Raw genomic sequence first — 26,177 nt, 5'->3', positions numbered from 1 at the left:
AACGATCTCAAGGGGAATCTACACACATTGTACCTGTTGACTCGGGTCTCGGATCGATTGAGTTTTTGTTTACATTTATCGGGGTTTGAACAATTCCGCTATGATTCCGGTACGTACCGAATGTATAATCGTAAACCGCACACTACTTGGGCGGCAGCTACTTTACTACACGCGCTTCATCGCATAAAGCTGAGAATATCTCCTTATCCTATCACTCGGCCAAACACATCTCGACTTTGGAGAACAGTTGTAGAGTACGCAGAATTCTACGTCGCACGAGAAACGAAACTACCCCGCCAAGTTGCCCCACCTTCACGTTTGTACTCTGTGTAGCACAGGCTTTGTTTTTTCATGACTGGGATTCCGAGAGGTCGAGCAGAATAGGTAGAACACCTGGAGGTGGTTGTTGTTTAAGATGAGGCCCTCTTACATACCTTCTCGACGTCGATCCTGGCTACGTAAGAGGAGAGGTGAGGAGAATCCCTCATAGCTGTTGGGCATCAATCCGGAGAGTCGTGGCGGCCGGGGGTCGTTTACGAAAAGCCGCGCAAGTTCCCCGCACCACATGACTGAAATACATTTTTTTACCCTTCTCGCTGTCAGCCTGCTACTGCTGAGTCTGACGTTTGCGAGTGGCGGCAGGGATGGACGTAAAGGCTGCAAGGCGCGCGCCTGTCTTGTCTTTTCTGTATGTTATAGCTACCGTCTCGTGTTTCCCATTCAGCTGGGGGGACAAATAGTGGCCAAGCCTTTCTGGACTGCACGACGGGACGGTTGCTGGTTGCTGGCTGCCGTTGCTGGTGCAATCGAGGTGACGAGTCCCGAGCACTCGATCAAATCTCAACCTCACCTCGGGCCTTGCCAGAGTCATAGCCCTGCTCTCTCTTCCCTGCTTGGCGGCGAAAAGCAACGTATGTATGTACGGCAGCAACTACTCTCGAGTAGAGTACTCTACGCATGAGAGGTGTTGAGCTCGGTGGCAGAGAGTCTTTGATGGAACTGAAAATGGGATGGTGGCGGGACCGCTCTCCTCGTGGGGGAGAGGTAGCCTGTAGGTACTTGCTCTAACTACAGTAGAGTAAGAGTAACATGTATCTATCGTGGTCTAGGGTGCCTACCTACCTCCGCTGTCTGCTTCTGTGCTCTATGACCATGCTGTTCGACCTTCTCTGTTATGGTTGCTCTGGTCCCGCTCTTGTCCGGTCAGGTCCAGTTAGGTCCAGTTAGATCTGGTCTGATCTGCTCTGCTTTGCTCTGCTTCAGAAAGCCTTTGCGTGCTCTTTGGGCTGCGGTACACCACGATGCCGATATTTGGCAGCTGCGCTTGGACCATAACCCAGAAGGAATTTCCCGATGTCGTTAGAGAGCACACCTCACGCCCGCGCTTGGCACTCACCCACCAACCACAAAAGCCGTTCCTTCAAGTAGCCCCCTCTTTCCCGACACCCCCTTCGTGGAACTACAAAAAAGTCCGCTTCTCTCCCCCCTATACCTCTCTACTTATCCTCCCAACACACCCATCCAACCACTACTTCTACCTTCACCCTCCCCCCATCAACCTCCCTTCAACCTTCTCCCGACACCTTCAATCCATCTCACGGCCACCACGCTTCATACGAGTTTACACATCCTTTAAACTTACACCCTTTTAATTTGCCCGCCATGGAAGGTTGGTAGTTGTTGCTCCTCCCCTATTCCCGTCTTCAACCCCCCCACCTGTTCCTTCTAGCTGCTGGTTTCATCACCTTGGAGCTCGGGGTCCATCCATTCTCATCTCGAGATCAATTCCGCTGACTAGAAGTGCTCCCTTACAGACGAAGTCGCTGCTGTATGTTACTTACCTGCCTTGCTGCTCCCCAATTCTCGTCGTTTTCGGCTGCCGTCGAAGGCGGGGTCCGTTTCAAACTGAGACATCCTTGTGCTAATCTCCAATTCTCGTTGCAACACAGCTCGTTATCGACAATGGGTAAGTTCTCTTCCGTCTGACGTAAAGCTATGTCTCGCAAGAAGTTCCCTTCGTGCTGACGGTGTCCCGAACAGTTCCGGAATGTGCAAGGCCGGTTTCGCCGGTGATGACGCCCCTCGTGCTGTCTTCCGTGAGTTCTCCTATCCAATTGAAATCTGTTCCCTTATCAGCACCAAGGATAGAAGAAGCTGACCCCTGTCTTTCAGCCTCGATTGTTGGACGTCCCCGTCATCATGGGTACTTTCCCTCCTCCTCCTCGACTCTCGTGACACAATCCCTACAATGCCATCTGATGCTGCTACGAGAATTTAATTCACGAAGCTTTGCTCGCAGGAGTCGAACTCCGTAGCAGCAGCAGTAGCTAGGGCGGGTTTCTTCTCGACTATCGAAACATGGCTAACTCGCTGGTCTCCACAGTATCATGATCGGTATGGGACAGAAGGACTCGTACGTTGGAGATGAGGCACAGTCGAAGCGTGGTATTCTCACGCTGAGATACCCCATCGAGCACGGTGTTGTCACGAACTGGGACGACATGGAGAAGATTTGGCACCACACTTTCTACAACGAGCTGCGAGTGGCTCCCGAGGAGCACCCCGTTCTGTTGACCGAGGCCCCCATCAACCCCAAGTCCAACAGGGAGAAGATGACACAGATCGTCTTCGAGACTTTCAACGCCCCGGCTTTCTACGTCTCGATCCAGGCTGTGTTGTCCCTGTACGCCTCCGGTCGTACCACCGGTATCGTCCTGGACTCCGGTGACGGTGTCACTCACGTTGTCCCTATCTACGAGGGATTCGCCCTTCCCCACGCCATCTCGCGTGTCGACATGGCTGGTCGTGATCTTACCGACTACCTCATGAAGATCCTCGCCGAGCGTGGTTACACTTTCAACACCACCGCTGAGCGTGAAATCGTTCGTGATATCAAGGAGAAGCTCTGTTACGTCGCCCTCGACTTCGAGCAGGAGATCCAGACTGCCTCGCAGTCCTCTTCCCTCGAGAAGTCCTACGAGCTTCCCGACGGACAGGTCATCACCATCGGTAACGAGCGTTTCCGTGCCCCCGAGGCTCTCTTCCAGCCTTCGGTCCTCGGTCTCGAGTCAGGCGGTATCCACGCCACCACCTTCACCTCTATCATGAAGTGTGATGTTGATGTCCGTAAGGACCTCTACGGTAACATTGTCATGTCCGGAGGAACCACCATGTACCCCGGTATTGCCGACCGTATGCAGAAGGAGATCACTGCTCTTGCTCCTTCTTCCATGAAGGTCAAGATTATTGCTCCCCCGGAGAGGAAGTACTGTAAGTTATCCCCCTGATTTTCTCTCACGATTAGGTGTGATGGATTTCCGCTGACACGTGCGCAGCTGTCTGGATCGGAGGATCTATCCTTGCGTCCCTTTCTACCTTCCAGCAGATGTGGATCTCGAAGCAGGAGTACGACGAGAGCGGTCCTTCGATCGTTCACCGCAAGTATGTATCTCCGAACCTCTTTATCGATGCTATCAGTACTAACCGTCTGCTACTAGGTGCTTCTAATCGCCGTCTGTTTTTTTTGCGCATGGTTGTGTGCTTTGGGCAGGGGGAAACATGGGATACTTTTCAGCGACTTTCCGCAATGATAATTAAACAACTCCACGAAAAATGGGAAAGTGATGATCGTCGTAGTCCGCAATGTGACAGTTGGATGGGGGTTGTTCGATTGTTTTTTTTTTTTTTCTGTTTCATACTCGGTTGCCCTTTTTTTTTGTTGTGAATTCGTTTTTCAGTAATGTAGCCAGTTGATTGTTTTCTCCGAGGGAGAGGAGCATTCGCGAATGTTATCCGGTTTCCTCGTCACTTGCTTTCTCCGGTGTACTCCATTGCAGTGTCGATCTTCAAAAGCTCAAGATATCCTATTGTGCATCAGTCTGTCCTTTCCAGGCTAACGTAATCTTATCTGATGCCAACCACGCTTGTGCACTTGATGCTGTCATAGCTTGATAGGTTCACGTCCCTGTCTGTCCTGTCCAGGAACAAAACCCGCCAACTTTCCCCCCTCAACACTTTGATCTCTTCAAATCCCTCGGATTCTGAAGAGTGTGCGCACCATGTTGCCCTTCATAGACCTGCGTACATACCTTCCTCGTTCGTTCCCGTGACAATGAACTGACTGACCGGAATAGCTTTCGTTTGGCTTGCCAACGCGATTGGCGCTTCGAAAGATGAATGTATGTGTCCCCCCCGCCGTCGCCCGTCGCCCGTCGCCCGTCGCAGCCGTTCACATTTAGCAGTAAAGCTCATCTTCACGATCCTCGTATCCTACCCCTTCGCCGGCCTACTAAAGCGCTTACCCGACGCCGAACCATGGAAGAAGAGCGTATTCCTCATCGGGTCCGTCCTGTCTCCCTCCCTCCCCACGCTCTCCCGCTGATAGGCGCAGGATTTCGTTATTCTATCTCCTCGGCGTCTTCGACTTCTGGGAGGGTATCCGCACGCTCTTTATATCCGCGGCGGGCGCATACACCATCGCCGCATTCATTAATGGACCGTTCATGCCGTGGATCGGATTCGTGTTCTTGATGGGACACATGCTCTGGAATCACATCTACAGAGAGCTGCATCCCGTGCCGGGCGTGGTCGATGTTACGGGTGCGCAGATGGTGCTACTTATGAAGGTTCGTCCGGGGGACCCAAGGATACTGGCTAGGCTAGGGTGGAGGATGGACTGACGGGTGATAATAGTTGACGGCGTTCTGTTGGTCGGTTCATGATGGTCGGTTGCCGGATGAGGTGAGTGAGAAATGAGAGACGGCGGGGCGGAGGCATGAGTGCTAATAGTGCGTAGGAGCTGTCGGAGTTCCAGAAGGACCGGAAGATCACCAAGATGCCGAATCTACTTGATTACGGAGCATACGTTGTTTGTACCCCCTCCGACCCCGTCGCAGCAGGAGTGCTAAATTGCGGTAGTTATTCTTCCCCTCGCTTTTCGCTGGCCCCGCCTTCGATTTCCGCGAGTATCAGCGCTGGATCGACTGCACCATGTTCGATGTCGTAGCCCCAGACGCGAAGCACGGCGGAACGAAGCGAAAGCGAAAGATCCCCAAGAGCCACGTGCCCGCCATGTGGAAGGCCGTTTACGGAATCCTGTGGATAGTCGCGTTTTTGAAGCTCGGTTCGGTTTACACCACCGAGTTTATGCTTAGTGATGAGGCTATGACTTATTCTTTCTTCCGACGGTGAATCTCTATGGGTACCTGTGACCGAGTGGTGGCTGACTGGTGGCAGGTTATGGTTCATATACGCCTTCTGTTTCACCGCAAGGACGAAGTACTACGGTGTATGGTCGCTGACCGAGGGTGCATGCATCCTTTCCGGGCTGGGCTATAACGGCGTGGACGAGAACCGTAAGGCGAAGTGGGATCGCGTTACGAACGTCGACCCTTACGCTCTGGAGACCGCTCAGAACACGAAGGCGTACCTTGAGGCGTGGAACATGAACACTAATAAGTGGCTCAAGAACTACGTATACCTCCGAGTTACGCCTAAGGGAAGGAAGCCCGGGTTCAGGAGTTCGTTGGCTACTTTCACCACCTCCGGTATGATTTATCCAGCCATCCATATTGACTTCTCGGTTGCTAATGAAACCCAGCCCTGTGGCACGGCATCTCCCCGGGCTACTATCTAACCTTCCTAACCGCCTCGTTCACCCAAACGACTGCCAAATACTTCCGCCGGCACGTGCGACCTCTCTTTCTCAGTGCAGAGGACCAAAAGACTTCTGGCCCGTATAAGAAGTTGTACGACATATTTAGCATGCTCGTAACGCAACTTGCGTTTTCCTACATTGCGGCTCCATTCATAGTCCTCACCTTCTCCGGCTCGGTGACAGTTTGGGCCCGCACCTATTTTTTCGTCCACATTGCCATCATTATTTCCCTCGCATTCTTTTACTCTTCGGGGAAGAAGTGGCTAGTCAAGACGCAGCAGCGAAGACTCGGCAGGGCCGCGGAAGAGGCGGAAGAGGAGGAGGAGGTGCTGCAGCGTACCGGTGGTGCGCTCGGCCTGCCAGAGGATCCGGAAGGTGATCTGCTCGAGATGCGCAGGGAGGTGGAGAGGGCAGTCGAGAACAGACGCAGGAACGGTTCGTTTACGGGCGTGGTCAACGCGAAGAAGTTGGCGAGCAAGGTTCATGTAGGGAAGAAGGCCATGTGACGGAGTTGCTTAGGATCGTTGAACGGAGTGGCGTTTGTTTGTTATATCCATGGACTGGCTGGCTGCACGGTTGGATGTAGATGTAAAGGGGCTATATATCTTAATATTTATTCATTTCTCCTTCTACCTACTAGTACTCTATTCATCGCCAAGTATTACATCAACTCAACTCAACTCGGCTCAACTCAACAGTGCAAACAATAAACACGTCCTCTTCCAATACTCACTCGCCGCGCCCTCAAGCCGTATCCTCAGCTCCTCGTCCAGCTCGACTTTGCCCCCCATAACTGAATCGATCTTCCCTACAAGACTCGTCACAGAACTCCCGTTGGTGCTTCCGCGCCGTCGCTTGCGGTGCAGTGCTTCGTCCAGGTAGAGGGTATCGAAGAGGAGCTGCAGAGCCCAATCGCGGGTTACGTACGGTTTTGGCGTAGGCGCGGGGGTTGGTTCCGCCGCCGGGGGTGCAACTTCCTCCTCCTCGCCGTCGTCGGCTGGTGGCGGCGGCGGCGAGGATGGTGCCACTGGCGGCAGTGACGGGGGAGACGGAGGAGGAGGCGGAGGCGGAGTATCGTCGGTGGAATTTTTCCATTCGCGATCCCTCAGGACCTCCTCCATAGCGCCCCACATATGGTTGCACGCCCTAGCCTTGACGGTCTTTACGGCGGCAGGGGTCCAGACGTCCTCGCCGGCCAAGCGCATTTCCTTGACGATCTCGTTCAGGAATCTAAACACGAGCGGGCTGGGCTGGACCGGCAGCGGCTCCATGTCCGGCTGGTGCTCGTACGCTTCCCACAGCGGCCGCGAGATCACGGGCGCCTCCCATTTTCGGCGCTGCAGGAGCGTGGTCACGGCTCGGATCGGAGGCGTCGTCACCGCTTCGGCGATGGAGCCGTGGAGTCGCGGGATCAGCTCTGCGCCGAACCACGAGAGCGAGATGATCGCGTTGGCGTTGGCGTCCTCGCCTTGCCGCTTGGGCGGTAGCTGCCGGATCTGCCGGATTGCGCGCAGGAGGAAGACGGTTTGTCGTCTGGTGATGGGAATGGGCGTGAGTTCAAATGTGGATTTGAGGGACCGCTCGAGGAGCCGGTAGACTCCGTCTAGGGCACTGGTGAGTTCCTTTTCGGAAAGGAAGGAATCTTCGATTCCGGCTTGGGAGCGCTCTTCTTCCGATTCAAAGTCTTCGTCTTCTTCTGTGCTGGGGTATGAGGAGCTGCGGAGGTCGCGCGCGATGGTCGCGATGGCGGAGATCCGAGAGAGCCAGGAGGTGTAAACGCTTAGGAAAGAGAGAACCACCGGACTACGGCCGTGCACCCGGTTGGAGATGCTGGTACGGAAGGAGAGGGCACCATTGGTTAGGTCGATGCTGAGGGGGGTTTCGGGCCAGAGGCTGGTAGAATCTAGGGAAGAGCTGTTAGTCCTGTCATGGTCGAGATGGTCGGGGTGGAATTACCGTCCGATTCGTACTCCGCCTTCGGAAGCAGCGCATGTATCTTCTCTGCAACATGTCTGAGTTCCTCGGCGACGCTCTTCATCACCTCCACCACTCTGTTCATGAGAATGGTCCTGAAATTCTCCCCGCATCCGCCGCTGAGCAGTTTCCTTCTGATCTGCGCGCCGGCTCTCCACAGTGCCAAAGCCCCACTACGCAACTTCACAATGTCCGCGACATCGTTCATCGCCTCCAGCGTCTTCTGCAAATTCTCATTCAACTTGACAATCTCCTTCTCGGCCCACGCCTGGACCAACTCCTTTACCCGCACCTTCTCCAAGTCGTCGTGGCGCACCCACGGCGTGAAACTGCGGATATCATCCGGTAGCCAGCGCGCGTTGATGTCAAGGCTTAGCTCCGGCACTGCCGTGACCTCGGCGTCTTGGAGTAGGCTCTTCGATTTCAGCGCTACCAGTGCGTCGCTGAGCTTGCCCGGGAAGATTTCCTCCGTGTCATGTAGGGTGCGGTTGAAAAGCGCGATGGATATTAGGATCGTATTCGGCTCCGTACTCCGCTGCAGCGAAGACAGCGCCGTGGAACGGATATAGAGGAAGTGTCGTAGCACCTCCGACGGTGATGAGGTCTTGATGATACTGAACGCGGCGAGGGTAGAAACGAGGACGCGCGTGGCGAGCGGAGCAGACGAGGAGAGGAGCGTATCTATATGCTGTAACAATATGGGACGCAGAGTGCCGCACTGCGAGCGGAGGGTGGCTAGAAGCGGGAGTGAGTTCTGAGGGCCGGAAGTAAGTAGATGCTCCACGCGTGCGGGCGTGCGGGCGGAAACCTTCTCGGATAGTGACTTGAGGAGAAGCCGGGAGATCACGAAGACCTTGGAGGCGAGCAGGCAGGATGCGCCTTCGTCTTTGTGGAGGAGCCAGGAGATCACCGTGGGACAGGCCTCGAGTACTGCGAGCTGTGCTGCGAAGGTGTATTTTTCGCGGTCTGTAGCTAATCAACCAGCCGTCCATCCAACCTGTAACCGCTCGGGGAAGCTCCAGCATACCTCTCTTATCCGCAATATCGTTGAACAGGCGCAGGTTCTTCGCTTTCCGCTCGAGAAGTCGGGAATTACAATTCCTCGAAGCGTCGCCAAGGTGCGCCTCGACGTTCTGCGCGGCCACGTCCATATCGATTATGCGCTCGGCGGTCTGTAGTAGATCACGATAGCTCTCCCTGTCGCACCGGGCCAGCTCGACGTCAGTCTCCAATTGCTAAAGCTGGTGCGGTGGGGCATGGGAGATCGCTACTGACCCGACCAACCCCCGCAACTTCTCCTTATTACCCGCCAGGTCGGCACGCAGCTGTCGCTCCAGCTGCCGCACCTGCGGGATCGGATGCTGGAATGCGTCTTCCCACGTGGAGATGGAGGAGGGATCGATGGGGGCCGACATTTCGTGGGGTGGGCCGTTGGTGGGGGAGCTGCCAGGGAGAGGTGCCGGACGGAGAGTTCGGCGCGTGGAGAGGTGTAGTTAACGGAGTTTGCCGTGGGGAGATTATGCTTGTTTACGTTACGTGGCGCGAAGTGTGGGAAATGCAATGAAGTTAACACTCATGGCTTGCGGTGAGGATTGGCAGAATCGCGGAGGAATAGTGGGATGCTATGGTAACCAAGTAGTTGCGCGTCCATAGTTATGGCGCGGTTGAGGAATTCATAGCGGCAGCGGGTTGGGGGTGGTGCTTTACGCGGGTAAATGTGCTCTGCTTGACATGCAAGCTCCCTCCGGCCACCTGGGCGACGTTGAAACTTCATGGATGCGAGGATTCTCAAGGTCAGGCCGAGAAATCAGCTCCGAATAGATCTCCTCGGTCTAACTGGATCTAAGCCCGGGTTGAAGGAAGCCGAGAGTGACCATCGATGACGCGTCACCTGGCAGGCGGTGAAGAGGCGGGCGAACTGGTCTTGGCTGAAAAGCTTAAACCGACGTCGGCATCATCCGAGCGGAAGGAAGGCAACCCCCACCAGACCAGCCAAACAACGGACGAAACGAACTATCCTCCGCCACCGACGCCGCCACCACCACCATAACCACCACTATACCCACAGCCATAACACCACGACACCTCACTCAATCCACAAACAACAATCGCAATCATGGGAGGCAGCAATCTGGAAGTCTTCAAGGTCTGTATCACCTCTCGTTCTGCCATGCGAGCTAAACTAACGCACCCTCCACCGACAGTTCGGAATGTACGCCATCACCACCCGCATCCCACCCCCCCACCAAATCTCCAGCTAAGTTCGTTATGCAAGGTACATCATGTTCCCGATCGCCGTAATGTACTACTTCGGTACGAACCTCGACAACCGCTTCAGCGTGGAAGGCTTTTGGCCGAACCCCAACCAGACCCACAAGATCCCGCACGACAGGGAAGATATCGTCAGTGAGCTCGAGCGTATGCAGAAGCAGCGACTAGAGAGGCGTGCGGCCAGGATGGAGTTGGAGCCTTTGGACAAGGGGGAGAAGAAGCAGTAGTCGGATGTGCCTATGGCGAGCTGTGTGGTTGGCGGGGTAAACTGCTTGGGATTCGTACAACTGGTTTTTCGTGAATTTGGAGGAAGACGCGATGTGACGACGATGAAGACTTGTATCATTATTGTACTTTACGCTGTATGGCAATCACACCACCGCCACCATCACTATCATTCCGCCATGGCGAATGTTCTGGAGGAGTTGACAAAACGGGCACGCATAACTAACAAGTTGGTCCTTACGGTTTCGGTTCCATCTCCGACACAGTTTCACACAAAAAAGCTCGACGTCTCCAACACTAACCACGAAAAAAATCACTGAACAACTCCGCTGCCATACTGCGTAGTTTTCGTTGGAAGTCTTGGGAAGGAAGAGGTCTACGTAGTCGAAAGCAATGCGCTGGCCCAAAATCGAACGAGGCCACAAGGGGGAGTAGAATCAAGATTTAGATATACCCAACTTATCCCAACCGAGATACTTTCTTTTCATTCATCATGATTGCGTGCAACCTCTATCTAGCTCATGGCAATGTACACACTGGGTCCGGTTTTCCTTCCGGCTAGACAAATCTCTCCAACACAGAGGATGAGTTCGAAATGACGAGTGCTACCTCATGATATGTTCAGGCGTTCGTCCTTATAACGACTCTCATGCGGCCGTGTTCCTTGCCTGGGCCACGGATACCGAAATACTCGAAAATTTATCGCAGCAATATCTAGGACTTATAGCCCCCATAGGCTACTTATTTGTACGTAATAGGTAGTGACCATTCCTGTTAGCCACCCAAGTAGAGAGTTCTAGTGATCACGATAATGTCGGGCCGTGAAGCTCCGGGCTCAGTGGATACACACATGCAATAAGAACCAAGATTAGACGATGGGATAATAGTTGTTGAGGAACTCGACTCAACGTACCGTACTTTCACCAAAGTTAATGCCCCCCGGCTCGAAGCTTAACTAAGCCGACGCATTCTGGATGCGCATGCTGTCGTAAGTCCACTGTCAAAGCCTGACGAAAGTACGCAACATTTTATGTACGAGCAAGCAACCTACATCTTGTCTACATATTTCTATCGTGACGACCAAGAGGATCAACTCGCGCCGGCTTAACTAGCTCTTGCGGCCCTGCGACCCCGCGATAGGTATTCTAGTTGCCTGGAGCTACTGTAGCAAAGAGTGCTGGTATGATGTACTGTGCTATTCGGTTGAGATTCTGCGAATGATGGTGTTGGACGCTGGGCAACAACACTGCACTGAGCTCAACACCACATCCCCCAATGGAACCAGAAACTGACGTCGATAAAGAGGTGGCTGCACCCTAGTTACAAAGGAAGATGCAAGGGAATTCCTCTTCCTCCGAAATGTGCCGTAATCGGACTGCACAATAGTTACAGCCGACTACCTACCTCATACACACCGAAACCAATTGGAGCGGAGCCATATCAACTCTCTCATGGTTGGCACGCAAGCCGAGCCTCCTGATGATCGCGATAAGAATAAGTAGACGTGTATGTATTCTCATAGTGACAAGCACAACGACCGGTGTCTCGCAAGTGAAGGGTGCCCTTTGAATCGTCACGAAAAGGCATTCTATGCAGGGTAACTGCTCTGTAATCCTGTCTCCCCTCGGCGGATTGATCCAGACTCCCCAGCGCCAATGCAGACAAAATTCCCCAGAAGTGCTCAATTTGCCGGCAGATCATCGCATAAGCTCATCACGTGGTGCTGTTTAGCCCCAGGTCTAACTGAGCACTTGGGCTGCGGCCACTCCCATTCGGGATGGTCTGGGTCGACATCGCTTCCTTCGTTCGCCCGTGGCCCCGCAGCTTGGTTAGGCCTCACCTCTTCTTCTCACAAGGAAACTGCTACTTATCTTGACTTGTCTACCAGCACAATACATCCCACAGCACAGCTCATCGCTCATCGATTGGTGCCGAGAACTCTCATCTATTCCCCCAAAGGCCACAGGCACGAAGTCGCTATAAATCAGAATCTCTCACTCCTGCCCCAACCCAGCCTCGCGAATTCCTCTCCGTCAAAGTCGCTTGCTTCTACTAGTACAACTCGAACGGCCCACGCACGCACGCTATCGATGGCTACACCCGCGGTAAGTTGCCCATCTCCACGGACGACCCCGATATCAAAACCACAGTCCCTAATGCCCGGCTCTCAACAGCGGGATTCTGCTGCTGCTGTTCCTGCCGAAAATCCAAAGCTTACGCTCCTCTCGCTCCCGCCCGAGCTCCTCGTCTACCTCTCGACCCACCTGCACACGAGCCAAGACTACCTGGCCCTCTCAATGACAAGTCGTCAGCTTCGCGCGTGCTGCTTCTCGCTTCGTCCGAAAGAGCTCCGCACCCTGATGGAGCGCACCATCGCCCGCGGCCTAACCGACGAGGAGACCATGACGCAGTATCTCGCCGCACTCAAGGACTGCAAGTTTTGCGATTGGTACTTCTCCGATGAACTGAATCGTCGTACCTACGCCCAGACGATGACGACTCGTCGCTATCATCTCATCTTGAGCCACGATCCCGACCACGAGACGAAGGACATCTGCGGCGGATGTCTCACGCTGGCTCTGGTGCTTAAGTATTGCTGGTACCCGTGGTATGAGACGATGGATGCTACCGATGAATTCCGCGCGAGCTACCTGTATGCCATTCGCGCCAGGGTTACTGACCCCGACAAGTATCTGCATCAGACCTTTTGATTCCAAATTCCGAATTCTGCTTCCGAACTCTGCTTCCGAAATCTGCTTTTCTCTTTCTTTCCTTCCTGCCTTCCTTCCTTCTTTTATTTTTGCGTACCATTCGTCGTGAGAAGGTTTTACATATATATTTGATGTGCGGGGTCATGCCGAGTTTCGGAGTTGGGAGTTGTCGAGAAACGTCTGTATCTTTTTTTAGGTGTTGGTCTGTTGGTCTGGCAGTGTTATATCATGGTTGCTATACCTCAATGTTTGTTATGATTGCAATTGAATGCTCGGTTTCAGAGCGGTATGATCTGAAGTATCTCAGCGGGTTCTGTTTCACCCTATAAGTAACGTCTCGCCATGGCTACCACAATGGTTACTTCGCAATTCACTTTGGAATAGGTATTGAAACATCAGTGGGGCTGAGATTGCTCTATCGTCAAGTATATGGTACAAGCAATATACACGTTCCATCTCGTGCCGTCTACAACTGAGAGAATAAAGGTTATTCTCTCATGCCTTTGCATTGGTATAAATGTCGTTAACTTCAGGCACATCTTCTAGCTTTGCCAGCAATTCTTCCAGCGAATCGGCCGTCCTCTCTTTGTCCACTTCGATCATGGTATCCTCGTTCGGCACCCACTCGATGCCGTAGGTGATGATCTCGAGTCCCGGAAGCTTCTCTTTCACTTCTGTAGCGACCACTTTGATCTGCGCCGGCTCTGTGGTAATCAAGATCTCGGGTTTCCCATCTTCCCCCTCGGCCACCTCCTCGACGTCCTCAGTCCCTTCGATCTCCAGGGCGGTCTCCAGCACGGTATCAAACGTATGTCCTCCCGACTCTGCTAAAATACGCACGAGTCCCTTCCGCGAGAACAGGTAGGCCGTCGGCGTAATCTGCACGTTGTGCTTGGTGAGGATGCACTTGACATCCTGTAGCGTGCGCAACTTATTATCCGTGGAGCAATCGATGACCAGCGCGACCTTTCCGGGGCCGATGGCCTCGATCGATACGGGCTCCAGCGCGACGCCGGAGGCAGACTTGCCCTGTCCGCGCCCTATGGCCGTGGTTATCCGATCCTTCGGCATGCCGGCTGGTGTAAATTAGAATCAGCCCCGATGGCAGGTAGTATACAACAGGGGAGTTCTCACACTAACCCTTTTTTGCGGCCTCAATGGCGGCCTTGAGCCGGAGATTCGAGGGATCGGTGCCTCCATCGCGCACCGCAAAGCTGATTTCCTGGCTCAGCTTGGAGTAGCCCGCGCCTCGCCGTGCATCGACTTTGGCTTTGTCGTGCTTGATTTTGGACCAGCGGCTGTGGCCCGAGGCGGTGGTGGAGGTGGAAGTGAACGTGCGGATTCCCTGTGTGGCAGGGCGGCGGCAGGTGTATGTGGTGGCATTAGCGGTGGCATTGATCGACGCCGTCGATGCGAATGAAGCGCGGCAGAGACATTGGAATGTCCGAAATACTGGAGTGCGCATCGTGAGACGGTTGTGGTGGGGGAATGGCGACGGCGGGGTCCGGAGGTGGAATATTCATTCAAGGTTAACTATTTTTGAGCCATCAGGAGCCCGCCGGGACCTACTCGCGTCTTGGCATGACAGGCTGCTGCTCCTGAACCAGCGCAGCTGTCCCCCTCTTGTGCGTAGTATACCGCATCTCCACCATCTCTCCTCCGTGAACCCTGATACTTCCCACGCACTACTACGCTACCCCCCTCCACGGCACTCGCCCACAATGGCTGTCGAGATAGCCCCCGAGGCTGTTCAGCTGGACCTCATAAAGCTCTCCGCCATCACCGACGAGCCGCAGCAGCAGCTATACGTTCTCAACTTCCTGACGAGCATCGAGCGCTTGGTCGAGCGGCTCGACGCGGACGGTGCCTCCGCCTACCAGCTGTTCGTCCAGCGCGAGCTCCTAAAAGTTATCCAGCTCACCGTGCCGGCGCCCACACGGTTAACACGCAACATCCTTGGCCGGTGCTTCTCGGGAGTGTTCTCCAAGGGCGACCGGAAGCTACTCTACGATTCGGTTAACGAGCTGGTTGGCATCATCAATGGCGGGAAGGATAAAGACGTACGGACGAAACATGCGGCGGCGCATTGTCTAGGGGAGATCTTTGCGGTTGCGGGTGACAGTGCTATATCGGTCTCGACGTTTGCTTGCAGCTCGTTGTTGAAGCTTCTGAAGAACTCTGGAAATAATTGCGGTGTCAGGAGTACTACGCTCAGGGCTATGGGAAACGTCTTTAAGCTGCTTGGCCCTATGGCGGATGAATCCATTGCAAGGGATATATGGAAGTCAGCAAGGAATGCGGCCGCTGGGGACAAGGCGGCGGTCGTGCAAGCTTCGGCTTTACAGGTAGTTTTCGCCGGAATCTCTCAGGGTCGCGAATTACTGATGTGGATGGGTGAGCCGGTAGTGTCTGGAAGATATGCTCAAGAGCACGCCTTACTTTACTACACTTCAAGATTACGAGAAACTACAAGCCTCAATACTCAAGGCATTCGACACACAGTCAGCGAATGTACGGAGGGCTGCTGCTTCGTGCCTGGCTTTGACATTGGTCCAGGCATACTCGACCGATCCGGAGATGCTGATCAACAAGAATCTCAAGAAGGCTAAGAAGGTGAAGCGATCGTCGGTGGCACTTGAAGATGACGACAGGGTGGTAATGGAAAGACCAGGATCGCCGGCCCCGTCGAAGAAGACGGTAGTACGGATGGCTCTGTCACTGGATGAAATATTGCGGCAGCTCTCTGGACAGTATACAAAGACAACGACACCGCCGCGAGTCCGTGCGGGTATTGCGCAGACATATGTAGAAGTTATGATGCGTTTTGGCACGAGTATTGTGGAATCAAACTACGCTACCATCTCCAATCACTTGCTCGTAAAACTGCTGTCAAGCCCGGTAATCACTGCCAACAGATTCCGGCTGCTGACTACGAGGAAATACGTAAGGGTCATCTTGGAGGAAGTGATCGGACAGAGGCTGCTGGGGGAGACCGGCCAGCTGAATGCCGCACGGACGCTGGTGAACGACACCATCAAGGACTATCCACAGGTCATCAAGGACAAGCCCGAGCCCAGCAAACACACACTCATCGGTGCATTGCATGCATTGTCGTCTCTCATCAAGGCCTTGGGATCCGCCACAACGGGAATACAGGATGCGATTAGAGATGGGCTCTTGCAGGTCATCCAGCATCCAAACTACTCGGTTCAGATCACGACGAGTTGGTGTCTACGGGCATTCGTCATGGCCATTCCATCTCAGCTGCTCCCGATCCTCACTATCTGCATGAACAATGTCAACCGCGAACTGACGCAACTGACCACTCGCCGGCCACTATCGACGGAGACCATACGGCGGTGCACCGGATATGCCAATGGACTCGCCGCGGCCATAAGTACCGCCCCTGTACAGCCGTTGTACGCGTCGGTGGATGTCACATCCCGCATCCTTTCCATGGCCACAAACCTGCTGAAGTCCAGTGGCGAGTACGAGCTCCGGATCTCGAGCACACAGATTCAAGTGGCATGGATCATCATCGGCGGACTGATGGCGCTGGGACCGAATTTTGTCAAGATACATCTCTCGCAGCTTCTCCTGCTGTGGAAGAATGCATTGCCCAAACCGCTCGCGAAGGATTCGACGACGGAGCGGTCGATGCTGGAGCTCTCGTTCCTGGCACATGTGAGGGAGTGCGCGCTCGGGTCGATTCTTTCCTTTCTGGAGTTCAATCACCGCCTCCTGACGACCGATGTCTCCAAGCGGATAGCAGCGATGCTGCAGAATTCAACGCTCTTCCTGAACGGACTGCCATCCCGCAAGACCACGGATGACGTCACGCAGCTCCTGCAACAGTCGCTCCAACTACTCGATTTTGACCTTATGGTGCGACGGCGAGTGCTGCAATGCTATGTGAAGCTCGTCAAGCTCTCACACGCCGAGGCGGTTCAGGCAAACCTGTTGACGATTGCGGTGAGTTTCTTCGCCGATCCGGAAAAGTACACGCCGTCGTCGCTCAGCACCGCCATCGCCACGGCAAGCAACTTCGAAAGTCTATGGGAGATCGCGGATAATTACGCGTACGGTGTCACCTCGTGTGTTAAGGGCTACGATGTGGATGCGTTTGCGTTTGAGGGCCGGGGAAGCAAGAAGACTATTAAGCATTGGATGACCAGGGATAGCCCGGATGCTAGGATCGAGGATTCGCTGCATACGCCAGTTATTGGGTCAATCGAGCATGACTCGGTGAACCTGTACCTTTCCGACCCGCAGGGGGAAGAGGCGTCGCCTGCCCCACCGGCTACGGCAGTTGTCAACTCGGCGATTGATCTATTCACCGCGCTCCTGCCGATCCAGCAGCCAAAGGTTCAAGAGAGTATCTTGGAGCAGATCGCCACGTTCCTAGCATCAAATACCCTCCAGCGGGACCCAGGACGGAAGGCCGCAATGACCGTTAACGTCGCTGTGGCACTCCTCGGCGTGACCAAGTTGACCGTCAGCGGTGAGGTGCCGGGCGCGAATCTTAGTGCTCCTAGCGTTCTCAAGATCATTTCCGAACTGCTTCAGGGCTTCGTGGTTCTTCCAGACCCATTCGTTAGAAATATCGCTTATGAAGCGCTGGGAAGGCTTTGCAGCATCGGCGGGAATAATTTCACCGGGAATATCATCAAATGGCTGGTCGATACGGTCGTCAACAATCGAGATCCGAATGCTCGCGCTGGTTCCGCGGTAGCTCTGGGCTGTATACACTCCCATGTCGGTGGCATGGCTGCCGGGTTCCATCTCAAGACTATCGTTGGGATTCTCATGTCCCTTAGCAGCGATCCGCACCCGATCGTACATTTCTGGGCGCTGGAAGGTCTGGCTAGGACCATCGACTCGGCTGGATTGACCTTCTCGGGATATGTGTCCAGCACGATGGGAATGTTATCCCAGCTGTATGTTGCTGAAACGCATAACGCCGAAGTCTCTTCACTGGCGACCTCGAATCTGGAGCTGGAGCTGCCAACCACGGGAATTCTTGTCCGTTGCATCGACTCACTGATCGGTGTCCTCGGCCCGGAACTCCAGGACATGAGCAAAGTGCGCGAGCTGATTCTAACCATGGTCGATCAGTTCCTTAAGGAATCTGACAACCTCACGGTGATGGAAGCGCTCCGCTGCCTGGAACACTTCTCGATGTTTGCACTCGGCCATGTGGATGTCACCCGGTACCTCAAGATGCTGCATCAGGGACTCGGATCCGACGACGGCGAGATGAGGAATGTTGCCGTGGATGGATTGTACCAGCTCCTGAAGGCTCATGCAGAGAGGATCCTCAAGACGGCCGACCCGAAGCTCGAGGAGCAGTTGTGGATTACGCTAGACGAAAATCCCACACACGAAGGTGTTCGGAATATCGTACGCAACTGGATGGGACAGACAGGAATCACTAAGACGGGTGAGTGGGTGGATCGCTGCCAGATGGTTATGACAAAGACGGTGGAGAGGAAGGGCGGTCTTGCCGTACACGAAGTACCTAAGCCTACCGGCGGGACAACGACGGATCTTAATGATGAGGAAGTCGCGGGCATGGCTGGCAACGAGGCCGAGTCAAAGCCGACGGGACAGGAGCCACTGCGATGGCAGGTACGGACCTTTGCAATAGAGTTGCTAGGAGAACTACTGTCGCTTTCTGCAGAGGAGTTGGCAAGGAATCCAGAGTCACCACTGCAGCAGAGGCTCCTCGAAAAGATAGGTGATATCATCAAGATGGCGTTCTCCGCGTCTACCGCGAATGTGGTTGATCTCAGGATCGGTGGTCTGAGGATTATCGATCAGGTGCTCAAAATGTTTGGACACACCGCGGACCCGGATTTCCCGGATGCACCGCTGCTGGAGCAGTATCAGGCGCAGATTGGAAGTGCATTGACGCCGGCATTTGCCGTGGATTCGAGCCCGGAGTTGGCGACGCAGGCGGTCAATGTTGGCGCTGCGTTTATTGCAACCGGTATCGTGAAGGACATTGATCGCATGGGCAGGATTTTGAAGCTCGTTACGCAGGCACTGGAGAATTTTTCGAGTGAGTTGTGTGACACATTGCCAGTTGCACAAGAGTGCTAACTTTTATACAGCGGATGCGGAGAACGCATCAATTGGGGACTTGAAGGGACTTAGCTCCAATGCCCAGGTTATGGTCAAAATGGCGGTACTCAGGGCCTGGGCAGAGCTTCAAGTGGCCAGTCTGGAGCAATCATATCTGGTTGATGTCGTTAAGCCCCATATCACCACGCTTGCTCCGATGTGGCTCTCGTCGCTACGGGAGTTTGCACGGTTGCGGTTTGAGCCGGATATCTCTGCCGGTGGATCGGGATCCTCGTCAATTGGTGGGTCGATCGAAACGATCTATGCTGCCCTCAACCGCGAGACTTTGCTCGGTTTCTATCAGGACTCTTGGTTGAAGCTGGTCGATGCGATCGCCAGTTTGATTGAACAGGACAGTCAGTTCGTTTTCGACGCTCTGGATGGGAAGTCTTCTCCTCCAGGAGCGGTCATGAGCACGACGCAACCCCGCGACGATATTAACTATAGAGACGAGCCGGTGGCGTTCTTTTTCGTGCTGTTTGGTATTGCGTTCGAGGCGCTGGTCGCACGGCCGGGCGTGGACTCACTGGCCACAAAGGAGCAGACCTTGGAGATTCTGCTGGCTCTTAAGAAGATTCTGCATCCATCTGTCTGCGGCCATGCAATCTACCAGGACACCATATTTTCAGAAACGATGGACCTGTTGGATAGACTTGTTCTCACGGAAGGCCTGGCAGTACAGTCGGCAATCGTGGACATTGCCCGAGCACTATGTGTGGAGCACCCCGCGGCCCGGAAGAAGGGTGGAAAGGATGCCAAGAGCGCCGATGGGTTGACGGAGGAGATTGACCAGTTGTTTGAGCTGACCCGTCTGATCGTGCTGGTCCTTGCCGGCTTGTTGCCGAACCTTGTCGATTTGAAGACACAGATCCGACAGCAGCTGAGTGATGAGGCTACAAACTTGATCAGAGTCAGTCTGGATGCCCTGGTGGATGCGGCCGAGGTCTTCCCGGCGGTCATTAGGATGGATCTGTACGCGTCGATTCTGCATGTCTTTACAAGTAGGTTTGCCTTGACTGGTTGCTCAAGACAGCGGGCTGACAATGTGGTATCTAGCGATTTTTGGCACGGGTGTTTGTCAGTCTGATGTCGTCCCTCGTTCACTGCCCATATTCAAGAGGTTCATCACGATCCTCACGAAGGGATCCAGTAAGAATGATGCGGATCTTGTGGTCATGCAGGCCCGCAGCTGCCTTAGCAGCATCATGCGGGTCCTCGAACACGCTAAGTATGTGGCTCGCCCCTCTCCTACCAAACAATCACTGACAGCCCTAGAATCCGCGGTGAAGTCGGCATCCCCTGCGTCCGAAACACCCTGATGGCCGCCACAATCGTCGTTACCGCCGGCGTCAACATCCTGCCGACGAATGAAGAGCACTTACCCAAGCTCTGCGACCAAATCCTCAGCTCCCTGGACGACCCCCTTACCTCCACTATCGCCGTACAATGTACGCGGTCGCTCGTCATGTCCTCCCCCAAAACCGCCTGTGACCAAGAAATAATCCGCAATCTTCTCCCCAAGCTGATCAACTTTGTCACGACGACCACGCCCTCCACGCCCGCAACCGGAGCCGTGTGTGCCATCCTCACCACTTTCGCACGTACGCTCTTTGGCGAGACGCAGATGCAGGTCGCAATTAGCCTGTTCGTGCCAATGCTGCTGGAACGTGCACGCATCGATGGCACCCCCGAGGTGGGAAGGGAAACCGCGACGAGACTGCTCGAGCTCGCACAGACAGACCAGAATGCGTTTAAAGCGGTGGTGGCGAACTTGGATGCAAGGCAGAGGACATACATGGAGGAGGTCTTGAGGAGTAATGTTGCTGGGCCGAGGAGGGAGGTGGTAGTGGGGAGTGGCCAGCCGAGTATTGCGCTGAAGATGAATTTTGGCTAGATGGTAGATGAGACAGTGTTTTGATGGTTTTCTTGCGGTTGTTCCGAGCGGTCTTTTGCTGTTGAAGAGGACTGGAGGTTGTGGTTGTGCGGTCTATTTACTTGCTTTGCTTGTTGATGTTGCTGTGTGCTGTGTGCTGTACATACGCATGTCGATCTGGAGAGATCGATTATGATGGGTAATTCCGAATGGATTAGATGGAAATGAAGTGTCGGGACAAAATCCAAATGCGAGTGATAAGCATGACTTTCTGTACATCACGTGTCCATCGTGTCACGGCAATATCCGTCAACGATGCCACACGTATGTTGTACTCGTACTTCCTGCTTCGCGACATCATAGCACATCCACCGACATACGCCTCGCACCACCAGCTTCGACCACCACAACCACCTCGCACCACCCACCACCACCACCACCACCCACCCACCACCCACTACCCTCGACCCCCCCATCACCCACTCCTACACGATGCCGCCTATCCGCCACACGCGCGGCTCCAAGAAGCCGCCGCCAGAGGGCTTCGAGGAGATCGAGGACACGCTGCTGGACTTTGCGAACAAGATGAAGGACGCGGAGGCGGCGCCGCACGAGGGCAAGAAGAAGAACGAGGCCACGTGGGACATATTCCGGATTTCGCACCAACGTAAGCTATTGCGGGGGGGGGGCATCTTGAGGGTAAAAAAAAAATGGGTTGCTGATAGAGATGGGGGAAACGCAGGGTCGCGATACGTCTACGAGCTTTACTACAAGAAGGAGGCAATCTCTAAGTCGCTGTATGATTGGCTGCTGAAGAACGGATATGGCGACGCGAACTTGATCGCGAAGTGGTTCGTTGTCCATCCATCTGCTCCATCTGCTCCAGGAGGGAGGAGACTGATGCTGTGAATACACAGGAAGAAACAAGGCTACGAGAAGCTCTGCTGCATGCGCTGCATACAGGCGAAGGAACACAACTTCAATACCACCTGCATCTGTCGCGTCCCCCGCGCCAGGCTCAACGAGGAGAGCTCCGGGATACAGTGCACGCATTGTGGATGTCGCGGGTGTGCTAGTAGCGATTGATCAGGGGAGGGGAGGGGGAGGTGGGGGGGGAGGGCTGTATAATACCGGTACGGAGGCGAACTCTTATGATGGTTATGATGATGTTGCTGTTGCTGTTGCGTGTTTGTTTTATAATGCTGGGGGTGGGATGCATTTTGGGGGTGGAAATTTACTCCCCTTGTCTTTATGCTGTCTGCTGTCTGTAGGCCAGCGAGATTGAGATTGAGAATGCATCGGACAGTCTATCCACGGAGAGGCATGGTATGATGTGATACGGGGAGCTAGTTGATACAAGCTGCATATGTGATACCGTTCAAATATCTGCCAACAGTCTCAATACGTTTCGACGTGATGTCTGCCTGCCGCACCGAATAGCAAACCTCCTCATCCACGCTTTTTGCGATCAGTGTCACCCATCGCAGTAGAGCCCCCCGTGCTCCTCCCCAGTTTTCATCTTTCCAATCTCATCATGAGGTATATCTAAGCCGCGTGACACCGAGCATGCTTTCGTCATTGTGGATGATGGATTTGCAGAGTCGAGGGCCGGGCCCCGGTAGCATTTCTAATGCCGCTCAGAGCTCTGCACGAAGATAACGGTACCATCGGTGATTATAGTTGGACGTAAAGTGCAGCGGGAAATGGTCATATGTAGGATCTCCAGAATCTAACCGTAGATTTATCACTATCACTAACCATCACAACTCACTCTTCACCATTCTTTTTCTCCAGACAGCACTCGGAGGACGTCTTTGATTGCGGGACAAGAACTGAAGGTTACTATAGTGACACTTCTCTGCGCTTCTGATCCACCATGGTTCTCTCCTCTCCTCTACTACACATATGCGCCACCCCGAAACGGACTCCTCAACACTCTTGCCCAGCCCAGCTCATACAGGGACGTCCAAGTACCCCGTTATACTCAATTACACTGGTTAGGAGCTGAAGTTGACCAAGGTATGTATAAGCAGAGAAGCTGAAGTTGACCAAGGCATATATAAGCCCGGACACGAGACGCCCAGGAGTCAGGACGAACGCTGACGACCGAAATCCAGAGCCCAGACTCGGTCACTCGGCGGACATCTTGTACCTACTTATTCTTTCTTGGGGAGGTTTCAAGTTTCAAGTTTCAACCAACCAACGGGAACGTGTACAGTACATACGGCGTTCTCGTTTGCGGCCCACATGGTTTGGAAATGTCGACACCGCCAGCGGCGAGGATGCTGATGGAGCTCTCCGAGTTCTCAGCATCACGGGGTCGAACATAAGCTATGGGCTTACGGGAATTCGACTGCTCTTGCTCTTGGAGTATGTGCCAGTAGTCAACAGTACTCATCAGCATCCGAGAGACGAGAGACGAGAGAGATGGGCTGGAGACTAGTTACTGACAGCACCCGAAGCAGCTGGAGCCTGGGGAGACGGCACAAGCTGATTTGGGACCAAGGACCAAGGACCAAGGTTGGCTGCGTCGGTGGCCGCTCCCCCCTCAGGAATCAGTAGTTAGTGGCAGTCCATAGTTTGGCTGATGCTGATGTTTTTTCGTCGTGCATAGATAGCTTTCCGTGCTCAATGTCAACCGCATCACCACCCTATGTACATAGGGATTCACACCAGCCGATATCCCTATTTGCAGTAGGTATTCCCAGCACTCCGGTACCTACTGTACTGTAGCGTAGCTTAGCTATAACCCAGTTTCAAGACGCTTCTACAGAAGCGCAAGGCACTGTAGGTACCCCCCGGGCTCCCAAGTGCCGTCTGTGATGCAGATGCAGATGCAGCTGGCGCTTTGTATGTACACAGTGTTCTCCATAGTCCAGTCCAGTCCAGTCCAGCCTGCAGTCTGGACTGCCAAATTCCAGTCCCGTCCGTGCCTTTTGGAGGACGGGATAAAAGTAGTCCGTCCGACAGACACCTCCGGACGGACTGGATGTATGTAGTCCAGTCCCGTCCATGGGTCCAAACGGACTGGACTGGACTATGGAGAACACTGTATGTTGTACAGGAGCAACTTGCAGTCCATCGTCATTGTCACCGGCGGAATCTACCACAGTTACCACAGTTACATACAGATGCTTACAGATGCATCGTCGCCGCTCTGGTGTGCTTGCCAGCTCCCGATGGCTAGGTACCTAGCCACCTACCTACCTACTACCTAGCATGAATGCGTGAATGTGTGAGTGGAGAGCAGCAGCAGCAGCAGCAGCAGCAGATATGCAGGGATGCAGATATGCAGCGGAGAATCGTAAATGCCCGACGGTATCTGACTGACTGACATCGGCGAGCAGCCGCTGCGATGCGGATCCCCGTGACGGCGGGAACATTCAACAGATGAGCGTGGCGGACTTCTAGAATCGAGGTGAGATTGAGAACCCGTAGGTCCGTAGTTCTTTAGCGTGGAGCTCACATAGTAAATAGATGTGAGAGCCCAAGTGGCAAGCCGGACAAGCCAGGCTGATGCCGTGGCTGCCAATAGAGAGCTACCAATAGAGTCGAGCGTCGAGACTGGACTGGACTTGCTGCATTGTGGATCCCACTCCCAGCAGCACAGCAGGCCAGCAGCACAGCTTCCCCTTGCGGTCTTGCCGGCTCACCAAGGGATACCTAGTCCCTGTGTTTGTGTCTGTATCTGTGTCTGTGTCTGTATCTGTGTCTGTTCCTGTGCCAGCGGCAGCGTCCAGGCAGAAACGCATCCCAAGCTCCCAAGCTCCCAACAGCCTGCCAAACCCAAACCAATTCCGATCCATTGGCTAGGGATTAAACGTTTTAAAGTGCACTATGCACCCGCGCCACAGACGAGACGCGGATGACGACGCGGATGACATGATATGACATGGCAGGGCAGGGCAGGGCAGGGCAGGGCAGCGAGATGGATATCCCAGAGACATGCCGTGGGGTGGGAAACCCAACGGATATCTATCGACCTGCAGCTGGTCCGTTGGGTTCTAGCATAATCCAGCCGTGCCGATTCGTAGGAAGAGGATATACCGCCAAGGGCTGACTGACTGAGATGGCGTATGGTCTCGAGTGAGCAAGAGAGAACGAGTGGTGGCCGCTGTATCGCGCTCATTCGAGGGCATGGCATGGAACATTTTGGACGTACCCCGACCACGAAAGTTGTACTCTACTCTGCATAACCACATAACTGCATGTGTATCTAGAAGTGACATCGCTAACTAGAGGTGTCGCAAACGGCTGGACGGTGGGACCCAGGCTTCGAAGTGTGAACTTCGAAGGCCGCAAGCGCCGTAAGGCTGCAACTAGTGGTAGTAGAGTACTAGTTGTAGCCGCCGAGGACGCTGCCAACGTCGGCGTCTGCAACCTTAGCACCCCCACAGTACGCCAGTAAACGCACCCGATATGCCTCGCTTCGCGCCTTACCGCCCACCGCCCACCAACGCCGCCGCCGCCCTACCGTTGTCGTCACTAGAGTAGGCGTCACCTCCCGCTCCGGAGAACCGCGTAAAGTACCACCCCACCCTTCCACCACCCCACCGCCCACCCCCTCCACCCCACCACCACCACCACCCCACCAAAACTACCACCAAAACCAAAACCACCCCACTCCACCACCACCACCATCAACCTCGATCTCGCGTTCGCCATCGCCATCCTCCATGCCCATCCTACCCGCATGTCCATCCCATCCCCAGCCCCAGCCCCCCCAATTACCACTCCCCTCTATCCCTCCAAGCTCCGGAGTCCGTCACGCACATCATACCTATTCCTCCCACCCTCCCCCCCAATCAATCCATCCTACCCTCCCGAGTCCCGCCAGATGAGTGAAGGAGCGAAGGAGTGACAACTCATCGCCCTTAACCCAGCAACCCAGCACGTAGCTGAACATAGCTGAACATGAAACACACCCCCGGCCGGGTTGCCACACACACACACTTTACCATACAAATATATTTCCTTTTTTGGCTTCCGGGCGATTGCGTAAAGTACTGCAGCATAGATGATGGAGTAGAGTAGGTAACGGACGCGCTGCGCGACATCACGGGAGTTGTGTAGAGTACTAGAGTAGGTACGGTGGAGGGCGTAAAGTACCCTCTAGTTGTACCAAGCAGAGGAGCAGCAGATGGAAGTGCGTATGACGCAAATGCAATGAGTGAATTCCCCCCGTCCCCGTCCCCCAAGCCCCCAAACCCCGCCACAAACTCCGCCGCATGTCCGCTCCACTCCACCATGCCCGCTCCACCATGCCCGCTCCACCATGCCCGCTCCACCATGCCCGCCCCATCCTCATCCCCGCCCCATTCTCATCTTCATCCCCGCCCCGCCC

At 54.4% G+C, this 26,177-nt stretch overlaps 8 protein-coding genes across 8 annotated transcripts; 6 read left to right on the top strand and 2 right to left on the bottom strand.

The window, feature by feature from the left end:
• The first annotated feature begins 1,452 nt into the window (after positions 1-1,452).
• BZA05DRAFT_392405 (actin) lies at positions 1,453-3,734 on the top strand. Its single transcript, XM_051483098.1, has 8 exons — positions 1,453-1,669; positions 1,815-1,828; positions 1,950-1,966; positions 2,041-2,096; positions 2,173-2,203; positions 2,384-3,270; positions 3,336-3,441; positions 3,498-3,734. Exons 1-8 carry the CDS (start codon positions 1,663-1,665, stop codon positions 3,505-3,507), a joined length of 1,128 nt encoding a protein of 375 aa, XP_051341187.1. The 5' UTR covers positions 1,453-1,662; the 3' UTR covers positions 3,508-3,734.
• Positions 3,735-3,897: 163 nt separating this feature from the next.
• BZA05DRAFT_392401 (MBOAT, membrane-bound O-acyltransferase family-domain-containing protein) lies at positions 3,898-6,277 on the top strand. Its single transcript, XM_051483097.1, has 9 exons — positions 3,898-4,080; positions 4,134-4,178; positions 4,242-4,341; positions 4,391-4,625; positions 4,693-4,740; positions 4,796-4,867; positions 4,918-5,186; positions 5,236-5,546; positions 5,600-6,277. The coding sequence occupies exons 1-9, from the start codon at positions 4,059-4,061 to the stop codon at positions 6,160-6,162; spliced, it is 1,665 nt and encodes a 554-aa protein (XP_051341186.1). The 5' UTR covers positions 3,898-4,058; the 3' UTR covers positions 6,163-6,277.
• Positions 6,278-9,328, bottom strand: BZA05DRAFT_392398 (uncharacterized protein). The gene is made up of 5 exons (XM_051483096.1): positions 8,906-9,328; positions 8,658-8,827; positions 8,439-8,596; positions 7,613-8,384; positions 6,278-7,559 (listed from the first exon to the last, which is right to left on the bottom strand). The coding sequence occupies exons 1-5, from the start codon at positions 9,043-9,045 to the stop codon at positions 6,343-6,345; spliced, it is 2,457 nt and encodes an 818-aa protein (XP_051341185.1). The 5' UTR covers positions 9,046-9,328; the 3' UTR covers positions 6,278-6,342.
• A 54-nt stretch (positions 9,329-9,382) lies between these two features.
• Positions 9,383-10,449, top strand: BZA05DRAFT_392397 (uncharacterized protein). Its single transcript, XM_051483095.1, has 3 exons — positions 9,383-9,776; positions 9,835-9,842; positions 9,906-10,449. The coding sequence occupies exons 1-3, from the start codon at positions 9,747-9,749 to the stop codon at positions 10,126-10,128; spliced, it is 261 nt and encodes an 86-aa protein (XP_051341184.1). The 5' UTR covers positions 9,383-9,746; the 3' UTR covers positions 10,129-10,449.
• A 1,378-nt stretch (positions 10,450-11,827) lies between these two features.
• BZA05DRAFT_392395 (uncharacterized protein) lies at positions 11,828-13,146 on the top strand. Its single transcript, XM_051483094.1, has one exon. The coding sequence runs from the start codon at positions 12,217-12,219 to the stop codon at positions 12,835-12,837; it is 621 nt and encodes a 206-aa protein (XP_051341183.1). The 5' UTR covers positions 11,828-12,216; the 3' UTR covers positions 12,838-13,146.
• An 89-nt stretch (positions 13,147-13,235) lies between these two features.
• On the bottom strand, positions 13,236-14,354 carry BZA05DRAFT_370803 (transcriptional regulator TACO1-like protein). Its single transcript, XM_051481660.1, has 2 exons — positions 13,978-14,354; positions 13,236-13,913 (listed from the first exon to the last, which is right to left on the bottom strand). The coding sequence occupies exons 1-2, from the start codon at positions 14,300-14,302 to the stop codon at positions 13,333-13,335; spliced, it is 906 nt and encodes a 301-aa protein (XP_051341182.1). The 5' UTR covers positions 14,303-14,354; the 3' UTR covers positions 13,236-13,332.
• A 41-nt stretch (positions 14,355-14,395) lies between these two features.
• Positions 14,396-21,058, top strand: BZA05DRAFT_392392 (armadillo-type protein). Its single transcript, XM_051483093.1, has 5 exons — positions 14,396-15,182; positions 15,244-18,898; positions 18,951-19,961; positions 20,017-20,188; positions 20,236-21,058. Exons 1-5 carry the CDS (start codon positions 14,559-14,561, stop codon positions 20,852-20,854), a joined length of 6,081 nt encoding a protein of 2,026 aa, XP_051341181.1. The 5' UTR covers positions 14,396-14,558; the 3' UTR covers positions 20,855-21,058.
• A 127-nt stretch (positions 21,059-21,185) lies between these two features.
• On the top strand, positions 21,186-21,942 carry BZA05DRAFT_392389 (G10 protein). Its single transcript, XM_051483092.1, has 3 exons — positions 21,186-21,500; positions 21,576-21,684; positions 21,751-21,942. The coding sequence occupies exons 1-3, from the start codon at positions 21,326-21,328 to the stop codon at positions 21,917-21,919; spliced, it is 453 nt and encodes a 150-aa protein (XP_051341180.1). The 5' UTR covers positions 21,186-21,325; the 3' UTR covers positions 21,920-21,942.
• Positions 21,943-26,177: the final 4,235 nt, after the last annotated feature.

The sequence above is a fragment of the Tricharina praecox genome (genome assembly GCF_024521635.1).
Source record: "Tricharina praecox strain CBS 144465 chromosome Unknown BZA05scaffold_7, whole genome shotgun sequence".
Lineage (NCBI taxonomy): Eukaryota > Fungi > Ascomycota > Pezizomycetes > Pezizales > Pyronemataceae > Tricharina > Tricharina praecox.
Note: the sequence above shows the minus strand (reverse complement) of the source record. Positions and strands in the feature narration are given on the sequence as shown.